Below are 20,129 nucleotides of genomic sequence, written 5' to 3'. Positions count from 1 at the left end.
TAAAAATGTTCCTAATCAACTCCTTAATTCAACACCGTAAATTTGTAGGACCGTTTTTGCTTCCAGTATACAGAGTGTGCATGAAAAGTATAGTGATTGACTGTTTTTGGTCACCTTGTACGCAATTTTTCAGATAGATTTTTTTGCTCAACACCACTAGAAAGAGGAGCTCAAGACGATTAATTTGAGTGGTTCAACCTTCTTGAACTCACAAAAATAACCGAGTACAAGGGTGCTCAAATTTTCAACCACAATTTCAACTGATTTGAAAATTTGTTACATCAAATCAGTTTTTGCTGAATAACTCAGAAACGGTAAGAGTTACAACAAATTTTGCAAAATACCAATTATGTTCCTAAGGAACTCCTTAATTCAGGACCGTAAACTTGCAGGGCAGTTTTTGCTTCCAGTTTACAGGATGTGCATGAAAAGTTGACTGTTTTTGGTCGCAATTTTTCAGATAGAATTTTCCCCCACTGGAAAAAGGAGCTCAAGACTGTTAATTTGAGTGGTCAAATCTCTTTAAAAACATCACACTATCTATATATTTTTGGTAAATATCTACGTATGTAAGAAGAATATATAACACAGTTTACGTTTACCATATTTATCTTTAATGATGGTAGTTGAGAATGAATATATTTGTCTATGCCAAGTTTTTCTTCAAAAATCAATAATTAATTACTTTGTATCTACTTTATTTAACTAATTTTCAAGCTATTAATTGATTCGTAAGTAGTTTAATTAATTCTAGCAGTTGAACTACTTTTTAAAATTATTATTTGCGTAATACATACATTTTAGAGTAGTTGGTAATTGAGGACTTTTGACTATTAAATGAACATCCAAAATGAAAAATTTTGAGTTTAGGCCAATCACAAAAGGGAGTTTTTGGAAAAAATAGCAAAATTTTAAACAAAAAATTTATTTTGGTAAAATAATTGCTATGACATACATAAAGCTCTCAAAATACAATAGGTTAAATAACATGAGAAAATGATCAAATGCATTACATAAAAACAAACAATGCGGTATAGAAAAAATAAAATTACAAAATGTAGTTTTATGTGACAGTAACATAAGAGAAAACTTAATAGTAGATACTGCATGCAATGACAGGTGCAGCTGAATTATAAACGAGGCAGGAAAATCGTTCTTTAGTACGAATAGTGCGGAGATTCTAAGTTTGGCCTTCTTACCCACATTACAGGTATTACCGGTACCCAATATGTGGGCCGTTGTGGCACCGTTTGCGTAACCGATTCAGTTATTTCGGGACTAGGGTCTTCTATTGTGCTTACCTGAAACAAACAGAAATTTATAACAGAGATAACGATCATTTAAAATAAATCTCAGTTGTAAAGGCGACAAGCCTGGAACTGAAATCCAGTCTTAGGGAGGCTAGTAAATTTCTGTCCCTTGAGGGCAAAAACGTTTTACTATCCCGCAGAACAGTGCGATGGTTAAAAACATGTTTGGAACTGATAACTGGTGTTTCGTAAATATCGAGAGATTGATGGTCTTGAGCTGATCGATTCGCTTTTTTTGATGCAGAAAGGACAATTTTGAATGGGACCGTTTTACAAGGAACGTCTTATCTTGTTTCTAAGTGTGTTTACTTTTCCAACGACAATTTTTCTTGTGTCAGTCTAAAAATAATAAATTACAAATTGTCTTTGTCGCTGATGGCAGATGGAAATTGCTATAGGTGGGCAGCGTTTACAAGCAAACACAATCGCACTAATGTACTGCACGAGTATTTCCGGAACATACGAGGTTGAGGTCGAAAATCAAGAGCAAAACGACCTAATTACGAGCACAAGTACGATGAATCATTCAATATGACTGGACCTAAACCAAATTAACGTATACCCGCCCTAACAAAAGGCACACATTAAAACAATGCCGTACTAATTACACCGAAAGCGTAACCTATTATACACCTTAATCTGTTTAAACGCCAGTGGATTAGTAAATTCTTATTTAGAATATCCATATGGTTCGTTAGAGAAACTGGGACCGGATTATTATCTATCAGCATAAAGATTCTACGTGCCAACCTGATACATCCAACAACTAAACCTTTTACTAGAGAAAATAACGTTTGGGTAGGCCAGTTATAGAAATAGAAATAGTGCTTTTCAAGTGTACTAATTTTTGTAATTTTTCAATAAAGTTGTTTTCAATGATACAGGGTGACTGACCAAATAATGAATATGCCTGGGAGTTGCTTTCGATACATAGAAATATATTCTTAGAACATTTTGTCCATTTAGTTCAAGTTAAGGCATATTTTGTTACAAATCTAAAATGCTTATTAAATTTGTTATTTATTTATAATTTAGACATGTTATGACTGCCAAAATTAAATACTTTACTACCTAATAAAAGTGTGTTAAAGGTTAGAATAAGTAATGCATAAATAGCTATTTATGTAACCAGTTACGAAAAGATCGATTTTGTGTAACGAATGAATGTTTGTAGGGCGAGCGCAGCGAGGTCCTACAATTTGAATGAGTTACACAATAAGACATTTTCGAAACGTGTTGCATACATAATTTTTTCTAATTTTGACCAAAAAGCGGTAAAAACCCTCTTTTAAAGTGATTTAACACAAATATTCACTTTCATAACACCTTGTATAAACAGTGACAACGACATGTTATGATGGATGTCGCCCATATGTTTCTACGGAAATGCATAAAAACAGGGAGTGATGAAATGAACTTTTCATAACTAGTAACATAAAGTGATACTTTATGTAACTTGTTACATAAAGTAAAACGTTTTGTCACTCTAATCAGTTTTGAAAAGTGTCACTTTATATGCCAAAATTAGAAAAAGTATATTAACCAATTTTTCGTAACTTTTGTTTTTTAATAAACTTTTCATAGAATGTACTAATTTCTCCATTATTTTTACTGTTTCAAACAGCATCGGTATCATTTTGGACTTTTCAGGCATATTATTACTGGAATATTCAAAGAGTGAAAACTATACACTGTGTCCAGAATAAGTGGTCGTCCTTATATCTTAGACAAAGTGTATAATTGTAACGTTTTAAATATTCCAATAAGAATATACCTAAAAAGTGCTATGGGGATCTTGAAAACGCTTAGAGATACAGATATGGTTAAATGGGAGTTGAGAAGTTGTGTAATCATGACGTTAATAAATTGACATTTATAAAATGTCATTTAACCTAAACCTAACCTAAATCAAAACGATTGACACTTCTCTACAACAACTTTCAAGGCTGTTTAAATATCAGTTTCTAATTCCGACGTTTTTTCTTTGCAAAACCATCATAAACCTCTTTTTATGTGAGAAGTAAAGAAACAAACGTCACATTCAAAACGATGTACCTGTCTGTTGCATCAAAATGTTTTTGTGTCATTTTACCCCGATGGGTAGACCGCAGATAATTTTTTGTACACCAAAATGACTTTTTGCATGCAAAATACCTTGCTTCCATTATTGCTCAAAATGCCTCAAATTGCCTTGAAAAAACATCGAAATGCCTTTAAATTATTTAAACTGCCTCAGGATACTTTAAAATGCTTACACATTTGTGGCATTCTTAAATTTAGTTATAAGTCCCCTGACATTGAGATAATGATAAACCTTGATGACCTACGTCACGTGACTGGATAATTCAATTTTTGAGCTTGCAACACTGTAAAGGCCAGTTGACATTGTCAAAAACAGTCACGTGAACTTCAAAACACATTTTAAACTTTGAAAAATTTCAAATTAAATTTAGACAGTGGTAAAAACCTAAATTGCAAAATGCACGTTACGTGAGGTTGAAAATGCAATTCTGCATGTTCTTGCAACACTGTAAAGGCCAGTTGACGTTAATCACGTGACCTTTAAAATGTGGTTTAAAATTTCAAAATTTGGTAAATTAAATTCAGACTATCTTAGAGTGTTGTAAAAGCTGAAATTGATTATGCAATTTTATAGCTTGCAACACTGTAAAAGTCAGTTGACACCTGTCAAAAACTGTCACGTTGCTTTTAAAATGTAGTTTATACGTTGAAAATGTTTCTAAATTAAATTTAGACAGTTGTAAAAGCTGAAATTGTGAAATACACGTTACTTTAATAATACAATTTTGAGCTTGCAACACTGTAAAAGCCAGTTGACACCTGTCGAAAACAGTCACGTGACCTTAAAAATGTAGTTTAAATGTTGAAAAATTGGTAAATTATTTTTCAGTCAATTTTGTTATATTGATACACTCTATTGTCTATTGCAATGTATTCCTTAAAATATCGCTAAATTTTCTTTATTTTGCTCAAAATTCTAATGAAAATATTACAAACCATTTTGAAATATAAAAACAATGTTTAAAAATACTCTAAAATGCCTTATAAATCCTTAAAAATACCTCAAAATGCCTTGTAATACCTCAGAAATGCTTCGTAACAATGGGAAAATAAGAAAAATGTTTTTTTTCTTATTTCCCTTGTGACAAAATGTCTAAAATATTCTGGTAAGGTTGGGTTAGGTTAGGTTAGTTACCAAATTTTATATTGGTAGTACCACATTCCAAATTTTCTTATTTCTTCTTATTCAAAACTCATGCATGTATGTACATTTAACACTTTTTTAAAGCATTTAGATGTACTAAAATTCCATAGAGTTTTTATGTAATAAGATAATATAAACAATAACGTTAAAGTTAGCCAAGATTCACCTTTTGCTGATAGAGGTGGTTACACCAATGTTACTAATGTCAACTATGTCTGTCAACAGTGGCTGCAATGTCTTACTTTCTTTTATTATTATTATTTTTTAAATTTTAAGTAGGTAAATTTTGCTGATTATTAATAAGTAAGATTTTTGTCCATTTAACGGTATACATTTTGAGAATACTTGACGTACTTATCGAATAACAACTTAGAAACACTCAGAATTAATGAATTATCACTTTATAGCTCAACAATCAAGATTTTTGATCAACAAACATTTCCTGAAGAAATGATTTCTCTTGGCAACTAAAACCAGAAATTTCTAGGACTTCCTAAATGTTACAACCTAATCTAGATTAGTATTAATATAAATCTACTGATTACAATTAATGCTAAATCCACACAAACCCAGTAGGAGGTCTTTAATACGAATTGGGTCAATCGATTTAGGGGTACATTAATGAAGTTAGAAGATGATCTCCAGATGTTTGGAGCTTTCCTAATTACAGATGTATAAAGAACTCCACTTCTACACAAATAAATGTAAATTATACTGACATCAGAAAAATCAGCTAGAAGTAACCCATTTGTGAATTGCATTGTAATTTAAAACATTTTTCCGCTTTAACATGTTTTTAATTTAAAAAGTCTAGCGTAAGAACATCTAACTTTGGCTCGGAAATTTTTACAATACCGTCATGCAAACTCACCTTAAAATGTATGTATTTATGTATTAAAAAAGTTTCCGTTGATAAAATTGTGCTCAACATGGGCAAACAGGAAGGAGAACGCCCTGTAACGTTTATTAGGTTAGTGTTTGCTTTAAGCACACGAAAAAGTTACGTACCCTAAGATCCTATGTAAGAATGACTCGCACTCTCTGAAGACTTTTGAATAATTTTCTCATTGAAATTTTGTATAAATTCTGTGTCGTTAGATATGCGCATAGAAATTTTTAGGAAATTGCTCGAGAGCCGCTATTACAACCGAGAAGGGTTTATGGCATATGGAAATCACCTATGGGGAGGTTAATATATTTAGGAAATGTGGGTTTCGGATATTCAGTTTAGGTAAAAGAATAGAGGGTGAATTTATAGACTGCAATGTGTCTGTCGTCAGTGCCCCAAAAAAAAAAATGGTTTCACCTTAAAAAAGGTGTCAATAAATTCATTTTTATCTAGTGAATATTTTATAAATTATAATTTATTACGTGACTAGTTCTGTAAGAAGCATTGTAATTTCATGAGTGCGTAAAATACGCAAAAGCTGTATTACCACCAAGTGTGTAAAGTTCTGTTTTTGCAACTCATAATCCAACTATTAATCATCCAAATTCATGAAGCAATTTCCTAATGTCCCTAAATTAATACTGTTTCACTCATTTCCAAGGGTCTGTTGGCCATTTCGTCTGACACCCTTTTGCGGAATGCCCTTTTTCTTCCAGTACAACCTCAATCTCGAACGTGTCCTGCATGAAATTTCCAGCTTCGAATCACTTGACCCTGAACTAAATGGCAGCTTATTTATGTTACTGCTTTCGGCCTATGTAATTGCACTGCTTTTTCCATTTGGCTCGTTTAAATTATTCGGATTGCCCAAAACTAATAATGGTTTCAAATATTAGCACTTTTCTGTTTACGCACAATATTGCGTGGTTTGCTGTTTAGGGTACATTAAAGCCTAACAAAATAGGCCAAACTTTAAATTCAGCATTAAACAATTTTATGTGGCACTTTCACAAAGGCAATCGTATTATACCTTCGCAAACGAGGGGTAATTTTTCATTCCGGTTTACGATTATTATCGTGGATGGGGCACTAAATGGAAGTTAATAGGCAAACATTTAGGTTTTACTAACATTGCTTGTAATGTTATGTAAAGATAATTTGGTTGGTAACAGTGGTGGAACGAAACCGCTAAATTAATGATTCTATTCTGCTTTCCGGTGTTAAATAAGAACAAATTGTCGTTTGGGAAAAAAGTGAAAAAAATTAAATATTTAGTAAACTAAGAGTGTTTTAATCTGAAAATATGCTTGGCACATACTTAGAATTTTCAAAATTATACATAGGAAACCAATGAGATAGATGGTGACAGTTGGTCACGTGACTAGTAATCAGAGAAATAGCCACAAGTGAGAAAACGTCATAGTCACGTGAGCATTCAACCAATGAAACTTCGTTTTTTTTTTTAAATCGTTTTTTTTGTCATAACTATCAGTCCGTTGGAGCAATATTGATCAAATTTGGAACAAGCACTTTATTACACGTTAAAGACCCAAAACTAACCTAACCCAACTTAAAAATTGTTTTGGAAATGGAAAATTCACTTAAGAAGTTTAAAAAATATTATTGTAGCCAGTTTTCATAGTTTCCAGACAAACTAAAAGACTTTTGAAAATTGAATTAGAAAAGATAAAAATTTTAGAAGCTTAAAAATTGTGTTTGTAAACAATTTTCATGCAAATCGAGAGACTTTTTTCAAGAATTTGTTACTACAAATTCATACATTTAAACCTTAAAAATTGACTTGAACCCCAAAATGTGACTGAACTAATGAAAAGTGACATCAGAAGCTTAAAATTTGCATTTGAAGTAAGTTTTCATAATTTGAAGACAAATTTCAATATTTTAGTCTTGAAAATAGTCTTAGATGCAGGACATTGACATTAGATTCATGAAAATTGTCTTGAAGACGAACTTTTCGTGCTTTTTACTTTGCTTTTCATTTTCTTCGAATTCTGGACTATTTTTAGTGCTTCAAAACTGCTTTCAGCTTGGAAAATCGAGTTTCAAGACTATCTTCACCAAGTTATTGACATAGCAAACTTAAAAAACAATTTTTACATTCTTCATAGACTTAAAATGGCATTGGAAGCTTTGTCACTATTAAATCGACTTCTAGACACCTTAGTGCTAAAAATTCGGGTATTTCTTAATAAACTAGACTGTTTTTAGCGTTTTAAGGCTGTTTTCAGTGCCTCAAATCGAGTTTCAAGACTCAGAAATCAGACATCAGAAATTGAAAATGTTATTTCAAGCTTCTTCACTATTAAATTGAATTCTACACTCATAAGTGCAATAAATTGTAGCATCTCTAAGAAATTCAGACTGTTTTTAGTGCTTTTTAAGATTGAAAAATCGAGTTTAAGACTATTTCCAAAAGTCAAGTTTCTTCAGTAATAAAATGTTGGTACCAAATGCTACAATAATACGTCTTGAGAACTAATTTTTAGAAATAAAATAGTTCGAAAATTTAATTTACTTCTAGACTTGTTGACCAGTCCAGAAAATTGAGTTGTACACCAATTAAAGTCTTGAAAATATACTTTTGGACTCTCTTTAGTCCTAGTAAAGTCAGTTCTAGCATTAAAAGTCAACTTTTATATTATTTTTAGTAGTAAAAAATGAGTTTCATGCACAATACAATCTTTGTCTTGATTTCCGGACTTTTTTTTAGTTCTTGAATGCCAGTTTCAGACACTCAACCAGGATGGCAGTCTGAAAAAGCGAATCATAAGACCATTCCTAGTAGTAAAAAAGTTTTTAGACTATTCAGTACAAATTTGGACTTTCACAAGTCTTGGATGTTCAGTTTTAAATTATAAAACGATTTTTTAAATTGAAATTTGCAGGACTGTATCTTCCTTAGGAAACGTTTTTCAGAAAAATGAAATAATGCAAGTCAACTTATTTTTTGATTAGCTATCAAATGGTGAATTATTGACACTTAAAACTGTACCACCCTGTACAATATGAAAGAAGAGATAATAATATAAAAGAACACCCTGTATATTATTCAACTGTTGAATAGAGCACGTCTAGACGATTTTAAGTTTGTTGGATTTATCTGTAATACTTTTGTCAAAAAATAAAAAAAGCAAATAAAGTGTTTAGCTATTAACTATTTTTGTATAATAATTTTGTTTTGTGAGTAAAGACGGGAGTAAGTAACACAGTATTTACTCTCTCTAATACTAGTTTTTGTTTTCAAGTAAGTTATTTTCTTTTCTAAAATCATAAACAAAAAAGTCGTTTATAATGAGACACCCTGTACTCTAAAGTATCTCAACAATCTACCTTTCGCCAAGGAAGGTCTTGCATTAGTGTTAGAAGGAAAGAGAACAATTGAAGCAGGAAATTCTAAACTTAATTATTTTTTTGGCACTTTTTGTGTCAGAATTCAGTAAAAACCATCATTCAAAAAGGAAAAAAGGACAATAATGGATTGTATACTGTTGAGTTGTTCACTGAAGAAAACAACTTATAAGTGCAAAAAGTGATATTATTGACATTATCAGTAGATACATACAAACTTGAATGACAGAATGGGCAAACCTTGTGTGTACTGTTAAAACTTTTCAAATCGTTTTGAGACGGTATTGTTAATAATACAATTGCACCAGTATAAATCTAACTAATACTGAAAAGTTTGCTCGCGTTGTATGAAAGTCTGAAGATCGGCCAGTTTAAGCTAAATAAAGCCAACAAGCGCTTCCTTTTAAACTAATTAAATCCAACGGAATTTATTAGTGTGCATGTTTGGCTCTTGGCGCGTAATACATAAAACAGGGCTTAGTTGCAGCACAAGTGACTTTAACAAAGAACGCCTTTAATCAACGCCCCCATGACACATAACCCACCCTAGAAAATTCGAAAGTTTACACACAAATCCTTTTTCCTTTGGCCCGAAAAGAAACAGGGTCAGCCCGCAGAGCCGGTTTCATTTGTATATTTAGCCCGGTTTCAGCATAGAACTCACAAATTACCCTAATATATGGTGGGGAGGGTAGGAGCGGTGACGTTTTTCCTATACACTTTGTATGCCGGCCAAGATCCTAGGGAATAAGTGAATCAACTGAATGGGCTCATTTATCTTTTTAAATAGTACCTATTCCCCCACTTGTTTTAGCGAAGAAGGAAAAAAACTTCATGCAGAGTAAACAAACTTAAGGTGCTAATCCTATACTGGATTGATATTGTTTGTTCGGCAAACGAATGTTCCATCAACATTCACATACAGCTCAACTCCGAGCACAGACCTCGAGTTTAATATATAAAGTTTAAAACTTCTTAGAGCTCTATTATCGACTCAACTTTCTATATTATATTGCCCATTAAGGGAAACTTTTAGAGGCACTTTGTCTTGTTTTTGTTTATACACGACTAGAACGGGAAAATCTTTTAGCTACTCCGAAGGAGCCTGAGAAGTTTCTACAAGTACCTGCCTCGGGCCATTAGTCTCTAGATCTGACTTATCGACCTTTCTGTCAGCTATTTGCTTACGTTGAAATTGTCTCAATATTTAAGAGCTGAAAACTCAACGAAACACAGTGGCTCTACTCTGCACAATCATTTTCCCAACGATTTCCTGAAAAATTTCCTATTTTCCATCAGCTGTCCTGTAAAATATTTACATCCAACGCGAGCATAAAAGGAGCCAGGCCAGAGAGATTCTCCCGCAGGAGACGTTACGACGTTTCAGTCTTTGAAAACTGCGAATGATAGATTTTTATGAGGAAATGGATTTGTTTAAGTGCGAGGAAACGGATTCCGTGTTCTAAACGTCATTTTCCAGCAAAAGTACGGTGATATGCGATGCGATTTTTCTTTTCCGGAAAATGTACACATTTGCTCGGTTTTATTTTTTGGCAGATTTCCACTGACTAGTTTGCCTGAATTGTACTTTGAGTAAATTAATGATTGATTACTCCTAGTTTATTAATTATTATCAATCTAAGTTTCAATTTTATTATCGCTTCGTATACTAAGCGTTTAGCGTAACCCCAAGTTAAACTGGAGAAGGTAATTACACAGGCTTATCCAGACAATGTATAGGTATAAAGTCGCATAATTACCCATAAAGTTGGAAGCGACCGTTAACCCTTAATTGCCAAGTACTGGATATTGCTCAATTACACACATTAAGTTCACTCTATATGGATCCAATGTGGAAATCGTGCGTTTTATTACTATGATCTAAACGCCTGATTTAAGCCTTACTGCCAAATGTAATGTATATTCAATGTTTTAGATAAAGTTTAAACCAAAGCAAATGACGCTTTTGTCACTAGAATTATTATTCGTCCTGTTGGAAAATCAGGAATTTTGAGGTATCTGACTATTTATGAGACGTTTTGTGTAGAGTATGCAGGCTGGTATCTTTTTCAAAAAAGTTGTAGAAGATTAAAACACTTTTAGAAAAAAATCTAAGAGCCTTTGTCTATTTAAAAAAAATATATATATTAAGATTTTAGACACTTAAAGAGCGCTTTGGAAATTTTATCTGATATTTTCAATAGCATATAGGACCTCTGACAACTTTTGAAAAATTTTTAGGAGAATTTAAAGGTGGGTTGTTAAAAAAGATTTTAGATACTTTTGCCAATTTTCTCTGGGCCTCTGACAATTTAAAAAAATTATTGACTTAAAACCAACTTTTGAACAAGTTTTCAGTAGAATTTAAAGGTCTCCGGTCTTCTCCAAATAAATTCTAGAGACCTCTGTTCATTAAAAAAAAAATTGGAAAACTTAGAACGCTTGTAGATCTCTAGCAATTTTTGGGAGGTTTTCACTAGTAATTAGAGACATCTGGCATTGCTAAAATTACTATAGAGACCTCTGACAAATTCGAAGTATTCTTGAAAAACTAAGAACCTTTGTAGAGGCTTCTGGCATTTTTTGGAAAGTTTTTAGTAAAATTTTAAGGTTTCTGGCTTGTCCAAAATAATTCTAGATACCTGTGGCTGTTTTAAAAACATCTTGTAGTAATATTTAGAGTCCTTGATCATTACTGAAATAACTGTAGAAGCTTCTGAAAGCTTTAAAAACGTCTTGAAAGATTTAGAACACTTGTAGAAGTTTCTTTTGTGCATTTGAAAACCATTCCGGAAGGCTCAGGACACTTGTAGAGGCCTTTGGCAACTTTTGAGAAATTTTCAGTAGAATTTGAAGATTTCTAGCATTGTCAAAACGATTCTAGAGACTTACGGCCAGTTTTAAAAAATTCTTGAAAGGCTTATAACCCTTGTAAACCCCTTTGGCAACTTTTGAAAAATTTTCAGTAGAATTTGAAGATTTCTAGCATTGCCAAAATGATTCTAGAGATTTTCGGCTAGTTTTAAAAAATTCTTGGAAAGCTTAGGACACTTGTAAAGACCTTGAGCAACTTTTGAGAAATTTTCAGTAGAATTTGAAGATTTCTAGCATTGGAAAAATGATTCTAGAGACATTTGGCCAGTTTTAAAAAATTCCTGAAAGGCTTAGGACCCTTGTAAACCCCTTTGGCAACTTTTGAAAAATTTTCAGTAGAATTTGAAGATTTCTAGCATTGCCAAAATGATTCTAGAGACATTTGGCCAGTTTTAAAAAATTCCTGAAAGGCTTAGGACCCTTGTAAACCCCTTTGGCAACTTTTGAGAAATTTTCAGTAGAATTTGAAGATTTCTAGCATTGGAAAAATGATTCTAGAGACATTTGGCCAGTTTTAAAAAATTCTTTCTAAAAAGTTTTAAGTAGTAATTAATTAGAGGCCTCTAGCATTGCTAAAATAACTTAAACAAAATTTTGACAATTTTAAAAAAAATTTCAAGATTTTGAACCCTTAGAAGCTTCTGGCAAGTTTTTAGTAGAATTTAATGGTTTCTGGCATTTCCAAATTATTTCTAGAAGCCTTTGACCATTCTAAAAAATCCTTAAAAAGCTTAAGATATTTGTAGAAGCCTCTGGCATTTTTGGAAAGTTTTCAGTAGTTATTTAAGGCCTCTAGCGTTGCTAAAATAACTAAAACAAGCTTCTGACAATTTAAAAAAAAATGCTGAATTTGAACCCTCACAGAGGCTTCTGGCAAGTTTTTAGTAGAATTTAATGGTTTCTGGCTTTCCCAAATCATTTCTAGAAGCCTTTGACTATTCTAAAAAATCCTTAAAAGGCTTAGGACACTTGTAGAGGCCTCTGGCAATTTTTGGAAGCTTTTCGGTAGTATTTACAAGCTGCAAGCAGTTCGAAAATGCTTATAAACCTTTTTGACAGAAAAAATGTTTGTGAAACGTTTAGAACCTTTCTGGATGATTTTGCAAGGTTTTTTCTCATTTCTCAAGGAAATTTTGAGTGGTTTTTGGTTTAGGGTTTTATGTTGAGAAATTTTCATATTTCCTGCACTTTTTCGACTGCTACGTCACGTTAATTTCGTATGATTTTTGGTATATAAAAAGAAATAAATGAAGGAGAATACGCAATTCTCGCTGCGAGTCGATTATTCTAATCTGGACACACAATCCTGAATTATAGAGCAAGCAACTGTAGTTGGCGGTTACGTAACAGTGTGAGCCTCCATAATGATTTTTTTTTATCAGATCTTTATTAAAAGCGATAAACGTAAACATAATATGATGACGTAACTGTCATGTGCCATGGCATGGACTTTATTATGAAGTAAATGTTAATATTATTAAAATGTTTTGTTGGAGAGAAGGGTTGCCTTTTGCTGTACTTATTAGAACTACTCACCCGAGTTGAAATATCCCTTGTCAGAGACAAAAGTGCAAATTCTGCACTAAAACGACGACATTCAGAATATGCTAGGACAGGCGTAATTTAAGCCTCAAGCACTTCAACGACACATAATGACACATGTCGCAGCAAAAACATCATTATCCTGCTCCGCTGCTGTTTCATATCCCACGTATATAAGTGTGGCATAAATTTAGTTAAATCTTCTGCAGTATATTAGATCCCAAACAGTTTAGCCTAGCTAAGCGAAATGTAACTTATTACATACGACTGGATAATATTACGTACATCTGAGACGGCTGTGCATTCTGCTTTTTACGCAACGGATTTTAATCCCCCCTAATTGGCAGAACTTTTGTCAGACACCCTCTACTTTTTAAAAAATCTGCCTCGTACCCGGTTTGTGAGAAATCAGCATGTTAAGCTTTCAATCAAAAGAGGGTGTTATTAGCGAAATAGTAGCTTTCAACTGTTTCTCGTATGTTGAAGAGGGTGCATTTTTGAGCACCTCCCCTCAGTCGGAACTCAAAAACCCGCCACGGCTGGAAACAAAAGAGATCTCGCGACGTTCTTATGCTTTATTATTCTTTCAATTCTTATGAGCACGTTTTCTCATTTTCTTTAGAGCCGGGTATGTGTCTGTTACGATGGCGACGTGCACAAAAAGACTTTTGATTTCTAAAATTAATACCGTTTTCCTGATGAAAATGAGGAAATTTTCACTGTGCCGAAACTTTATTTATAAACATTTTAACCCACATTAACCATTGAAATTTGGTAAAAAAACGCCCGCATAAAACAGGCGCAATTTAAACTGTAGAAACGGCACTCAAAGACCGCTATCATCGGCCTGGCCAGTAAATTATTTTGACGCAACGAGTACGATAAAGATAATAATTATTGCCGACGTAAATCGCAGTCGCCGCCTCCCCGATTTGCGACTATGGCGATTATAACGGGCGATCTTCTGGCGACTTCCGACCGAAAACGAACATCTGGTCGCGCCCAGTTGGCTGGAAACGCCATCGTTATTCACTTTTTTTCTTGCCAATGCGGCACTTGTTTTAAGCCAAGATAACATGATAATTTCATTTTTTTAATCCACCAGTTAACACCGAATTTTTTCCTTTTTTTCCTCCCTAAATCCGTACAGGAGAATCGTCTCCCTAAATAGGCACTCAAGAACCAGGCAAACCCTCAGAAATGAGTCCCTGAAAGATAAAGGACAGGAACTGTACCGAAAATCAATCTAAGTTGGCTCTTTAGTTAGCTAAACCCAACTTATTAATCCTACACTGGTTTATTATAAAAAAAAGTCATCAAATATCCCCTAAATGGCAAAAAAAATGAATCGGACATAGATTTCTATTTGGTTATTCTTTTCAGCCTTTAAAAATGATACAGGTTTTACTTTTATTTTTTATTTAGATAATTTAAAAAAATATTTTGGAGATGTTTTTTTTTTAAATTACATTGACTTTTATTTTGATTTTTACTGCAAATTTTCGCCAAAATCTTCATCAATCATCAATAGCATTTAGCGATCTATGCACCTATCAAAATGGTCCTAGAAGCTTCTGTCAACTTAAAACAGTTCTGGGAAAATCGTAGTAAGACAGTCGTAGAGGGTCTGGCAATTTATTAAAACAACTCTGGGAAGGTTTAAAACACTTGTAGAGGCCTTTGGTACTTTTTAGAAAGTTCTCAATTGTATTTAGAGGTCTATGGAACTTTCAAAATGATCCTAGAGGCCACTGGCAATTTAAAACAACTTTAGAGGTCTATGGAACTTTCAAAATGGCCCTAAAGGCCTCTAACAATTTAAAATAACTCTGGGAAGGTTTGAGACACTTATAGAGGCCTCTGCCACTTTATAGAAAGTTCTCAATTGTATTTAGAGGTCTATGGAACTTTCAGAATGGTCCTAAAGGTCTCTGGCTTTTTAAAACAACTCTGAGATGATTCCAAGATTCTCAATAGCCTCTAAATGCTATCTATGAAACTTTCAAAGTATTCTTAAAGGACTGTAATAATTTAGAACGACTGTGGGAAGGTTTAAAATACTTGTAGAGGCCTGTGGCATTTTTTAGAAAGTTCTCAATTGTACTTAGAGGTCTATGGAACTTTTATAATGATCCTAGAGGTATACGGCATTTTAAAACAACTCTGAGATGGTTTAAGACACTTTTAGAGGCCTCTGGCCCTTTTTAAGAAAGTTTCCAATAGCAATTAGAGATCTATGGAACTGTCAAAATGGTCCTCAAGGCCTCTAACAATTTAAAGCAACTCTGAGAAGGTTTAAGACACTTATAGAGGCCCCAGGCACTTTTTAGAAAGTTCTCAATTGTATTTAGAGCTCTATGGAACTTTCAGAATGGCCCTAGAGGTCTCTGGCTTTTTAAAACAACTCTGAGATGGTTTAAGGCACTTGTAGAGGCCTCTGGTACTTTTTAGAAGGTTCTCAATAGCATTTAGAGATCTATGAAACTTTCAAAATATTCCTAAAGGTCTCTAACAATGTAAAATGACTGTGAGAAGGTTTAAAATACTTGTAGAGGCCTCTGGCACTTTTTAGAAAGTTCTCAATTGTACTTAGAGGTCTATAGAACTTTTAAAATGATCCTAGAGGAATCCGGCATTTTAAAACAACTCCGAGATGGTTTAAGACACTTGTAGAGGCCTCTGGCCCTTTTTAAGAAAGTTCCCAATAGCCATTAGAGATCTATGGAACTGTCAAAATGGTCCTCAAGGCCTCTAATAATTTACCGCAACTCTGGGAAGGTTTAAGACACTTATAGAGGCCTCTGGCACTTTTTAGAGTGTTCTCAATTGTACTTAGAGGTCTATGGAACTTTTAAAATGATCCTAGAGGCATCCGGCATTTTAAAACAACTCCGAGATGGTTTAAGACACTTGTAGAGGCCTCTGGTCCTTTATAAGAAAGTTCCCATTAGCAATTAGAGATCTATGGAACTGTCAAAATGGTCTTCAAGGCCTCTAATAATTTAAAGCAACTCCGAGATGGTTTAAGACACTTGTAGAGGCCTCTGGTCCTTTATAAGAAAGTTCCCATTAGCAATTAGAGATCTATGGAACTGTCAAAATGGTCTTCAAGGCCTCTAATAATTTAAAGCAACTCTGAGAAGGTTTAAGACACTTATAGAGGCCCCAGGCACTTTTTAGAAAGTTATCAATTGTATTTAGAGGTCTATGGAACTTTCAAAATGGTCCTAAAGGCCTCTAACAATTTAAAACAACTCTGGGAAGGTATAAGACACTTATAGAGGCCTCTGGCACTTTTTAGAAAGTTCTCAATTGTATTTATAGGTCTATGGAACTTTCAAAATGGTCCTAAAAGCCTCTAACAATTTAAAACAACTCTGGGAAGGTTTAAGACTTGTAGAGGCCTCTGCGACTTTATAGAAAGTTCTCAATTGTATTTAGAGGTATATGGAACTTTCAGAATGGTCCTAGAGGACTCTGGCTTTTTAAAACAACTCTGAGATGGTTTAAGGCACTTGTAGAGGCCTCTGGTACTTTTTAGAAGGTTCTCAATAGCAATTAGAGATCTTTGGAACTTTCAAAATGATCCTAGAGGCCACTGGCAATTTAAAACAACTCTGGGACAGTTTAAAACAGTTGTAGATATTTTTGAAACTTTATAAAAAATTCTCAATACCATTTAGAGGTCTATGGAACTTTGAAAATAGTCCTAAAGGCCTCTAACAATTTAAAACATATCTGGGAAGGTTTAAAACACTTGTAGAGCCCTTTGGCACTTTTTAGTACGTTCTCAATAGCGTTTAGATTGCATTAAACCCAGTGTTAGAGGGAAAAGATGAAAATAATCTAAAACAAGAACAAAACAAAGGTATGGGAAGAAAAATGGCAACTTATCTACTAGATTTTGAAATTTAAGGAAGTCTTTTAAATATTATTAGGATTATTGGTTGATTACCACGTTACAAAAAAATCAGACATGACTAGTTGTAGTTTGACCTAAATGTGTGAAACAGGTAAAAATAAATAATTGAGAGAAAGTGTTAAAATTAGCAATCGATTTCTCTTAATTGAAACCGATTAGACCATTTTTTAGTGTGAATTCTAACCTAAAAGGTATTATTTTAACAAATTCAGATAATACACAGCACTGTCCTCAAATTTCGCTCAAAATAAAAAATGTAAAAACAAATTTTCCAAAGTCAAAACCTTTAAGTGCTGTGAGAAAACTAACTTGCAAGACTTAACCCTTGTACGTGCCCTTGCAAAATTACAAGAGAAGCGCCTTAAAACTGACTTAAACTCCCTTACCCTAGTCGAAAGTAATCCGTTGCTTTTATTTTAAGTTTGAGTAATCTCCATTGACACGAACAAACATAAAGAATTTCCAGTCAATCCGTTTCAAAATGGGAAAAAACTGGGTTGATTTAATTTACTCGGTTTTAAATTAGCAAAAATGCGCTTTTCGTGTGAAAAGAGACGCGTCAATATTTCCTACAATGTACGAATAAATCAAAGCCTTTCTGTTATCAGATGTAATTTTTACGTTTCACGAATCACGAATCGGTCTTATTTATTATCGAGCTACCGTAAACCAATTTTCCTTAAAAGATTGATTATGTTGTAGGATAAAAAGTAAAAGTGGGTGCAACCGACGAATGAGGTTTCATGCTGATTCATTCTTCATTCTTATTCATTACTGGCTTTCGTGGCCTTTATTCCGCCTGCTAAAAATAGTGAAGAAATTCTATAGGTTTGGTTTTTGATGGCGAGTCATTCCTCACAAAGCCGTTTAAGGAATTCGATTTGTACTAGCAAATAAGGGGGGAGAAAATAGGTTACTAACTCACCTTTGGATGTGCTCTTCTAGGGAATGCTACTTTGGGGTCAATCTGAAAATAAAAACACATTTTACTTAATTACGAAAAAGAAATGTCACCCCGTAAAATAAGGTGGTGTTGGCAAGAATTAGTGGTTTGCTAATGACTCTCATTTATTTTCGATCTAATTTCGGTAATTAAGTGCCATATGGGTACGAAAACGCCATTAAGTCGCCGAATTAATATTTTCCATTTCCAATATAAAGTTTTATACGTGAAATATTATTCGTAGCATGTAAGAGCTGCCTCGAATGTCGGTTAATTGCCTTAATTTCAGAACAAATTAAAGCCAAATTATAAATCACTTTCGATTTATTAAGAGGGCTAGAAAATGTGCTACTCGTTTACATGGTTGAAAGCTCAAGTCACATCGGATAAATTTGAAAGTGGATAGTTTAATTTAAAGTTGCAGATGGGGTTTTCACATACGCCAATCTGTTTATTAATTTATTAAAACACTTCAAAGTCGAAAATGATGACAAAACAGTGACAAAGCTACAAAACGTATTAGCATTATAAGTAATCACTAAAATGATGAAAAATAGTATAGGAAAATTAAACAGCCAGAACTGTGAAACAATAAGAAAATAAACCTAGCAAAACGATGACCATGAAAGAGAAAGGAAGCCAGACGAATACAGTAAAGAAAAGAGAAAACAGTAAGAAAATCCGAGTAAATAAGAAAGATAAAAGTCAGTGAAAAAGGTACAAAAAGGAAATAAAGTAATAATTATTCTGATGTTTCATCATTATCACAGAAACACTCTCAACATTATTAAACATCAACTCCACTTTTTGAATGATATTTCAGTAAATGTTGCTTTTTATTCATATTTGCTTGCCAAGAAAATATGAAATTTTTAGACATTTCAAAATTTATTTAAATTCCTTCGTATTTAACATAGAGCAAAATAGCTTGCACAAAATGGCTTTTCATAAGCTATTTCAAAATTTCAGTTTAAACTGAAAAAATAAAATTAACAAAATTATCCAAATAAAATTGCGAAATGTATTTTAACATAGTTCATCAAAAATTTCAGATAGAAATGAGCAAATCCTTGACAAAAAGAAGTATCCATAACAAAGCCTTAATATACAAGGTGTTCCAAAAATTATAACAAATAACAGAAACAAAAAAAGTTGTCTTTTTTATAAAAGCGGAACAGGTTTTAACAGATATCAAAGTTAATAAACATTCTAAGAGAGTTTTACTCCAAAATTGCTTTTAAAAACAATACCTATTGTACCCTCAACCCTGTTGTATTTACTGAAATGTTTCTGTACAGACTTATACAAACAATAATCGCTTTTTTTCCCTTTTCTGATTTAAATAATTAAGAAGCAAAATACGCACAGCGCTTAGCAAAGTAAATCTACAGGTACGCACCGAGCAAAACAAATTAAAATTTGTATGCGCATTTGTAATTTACGCCCTCGAAAAGTTTCCGAAAAAAGTCTCGCAGGCTTAAAACAAAAACGGATTGAAGGAAAGAGGTAAATAAGATTGTAAATTTTTAAGGTCCAATTTCTTTGTTGTATAAGAAAGTTTTATTGTCGGTTTTAAAGTTTTTTGAATCTCATTTTGATACAATTTGTATTCAGAGTGTTTCTCCAGTTGTCAGCTTTTTAAAATTCAAGGCGAATTTTAAATTAACCACACAACTTTTTTAATAAAGTGCCCGATGACGAAACTCATTCCTACAGCTGAATTAAGTCCGCCAAAGTTGGCAATGATTTTATTTTGTAAGTTAATCAACATTGGATTATTACAAATTAAAACTTACTTTTAAAATGGCCCAATTTACTTAATGACGTTCACTGCGAAAGTTTGTTGTAAAACTAGATAAATTAACCGGCTCTAGAAAAATGCAAATGAACATAAATCTTCCAGTGACATGCTTGCACCATCCCAACGTGTCAGATGTTTATTTTTTTACGTTTAAGTTAAAATTAATTTAAAATATTTAGTAAGCTGCTTTAATCTGTACATTGATGAGGGACACGAATTCTCAAATATGTTGTAACGTGTGCAGTAAATTGAA

General features: G+C 33.1%; 1 protein-coding gene and 1 long non-coding RNA gene across 10 annotated transcripts in view; one reads left to right on the top strand and one right to left on the bottom strand.

Moving 5' to 3' along the window:
* The window catches only part of Rbp6 (RNA-binding protein 6), a 285,917-nt gene that overhangs the window by 145,699 nt on the left and 120,089 nt on the right, over nt 1-20,129 (bottom strand). For all 9 annotated transcript variants that reach the window (XM_081985294.1, XM_081985296.1, XM_081985295.1 and 6 more), the window contains one exon: nt 18,058-18,099. In XM_081985294.1, the coding sequence (XP_081841420.1) occupies nt 18,058-18,099 (42 nt within the window). The remainder of the gene's footprint in view (nt 1-18,057; nt 18,100-20,129) is intronic.
* Nucleotides 1-20,129, top strand: part of LOC145732804 (uncharacterized) — a 130,482-nt gene that overhangs the window by 92,241 nt on the left and 18,112 nt on the right. The window lies entirely within an intron of this gene.

Source organism: Ips typographus, linkage group LG8 (genome assembly GCF_016097725.1).
Source record: "Ips typographus isolate SLU linkage group LG8, UJ_Ityp_2.0, whole genome shotgun sequence".
NCBI lineage: Eukaryota > Metazoa > Arthropoda > Insecta > Coleoptera > Curculionidae > Ips > Ips typographus.
This window is presented reverse-complemented; position numbering and strand designations above follow the sequence as displayed.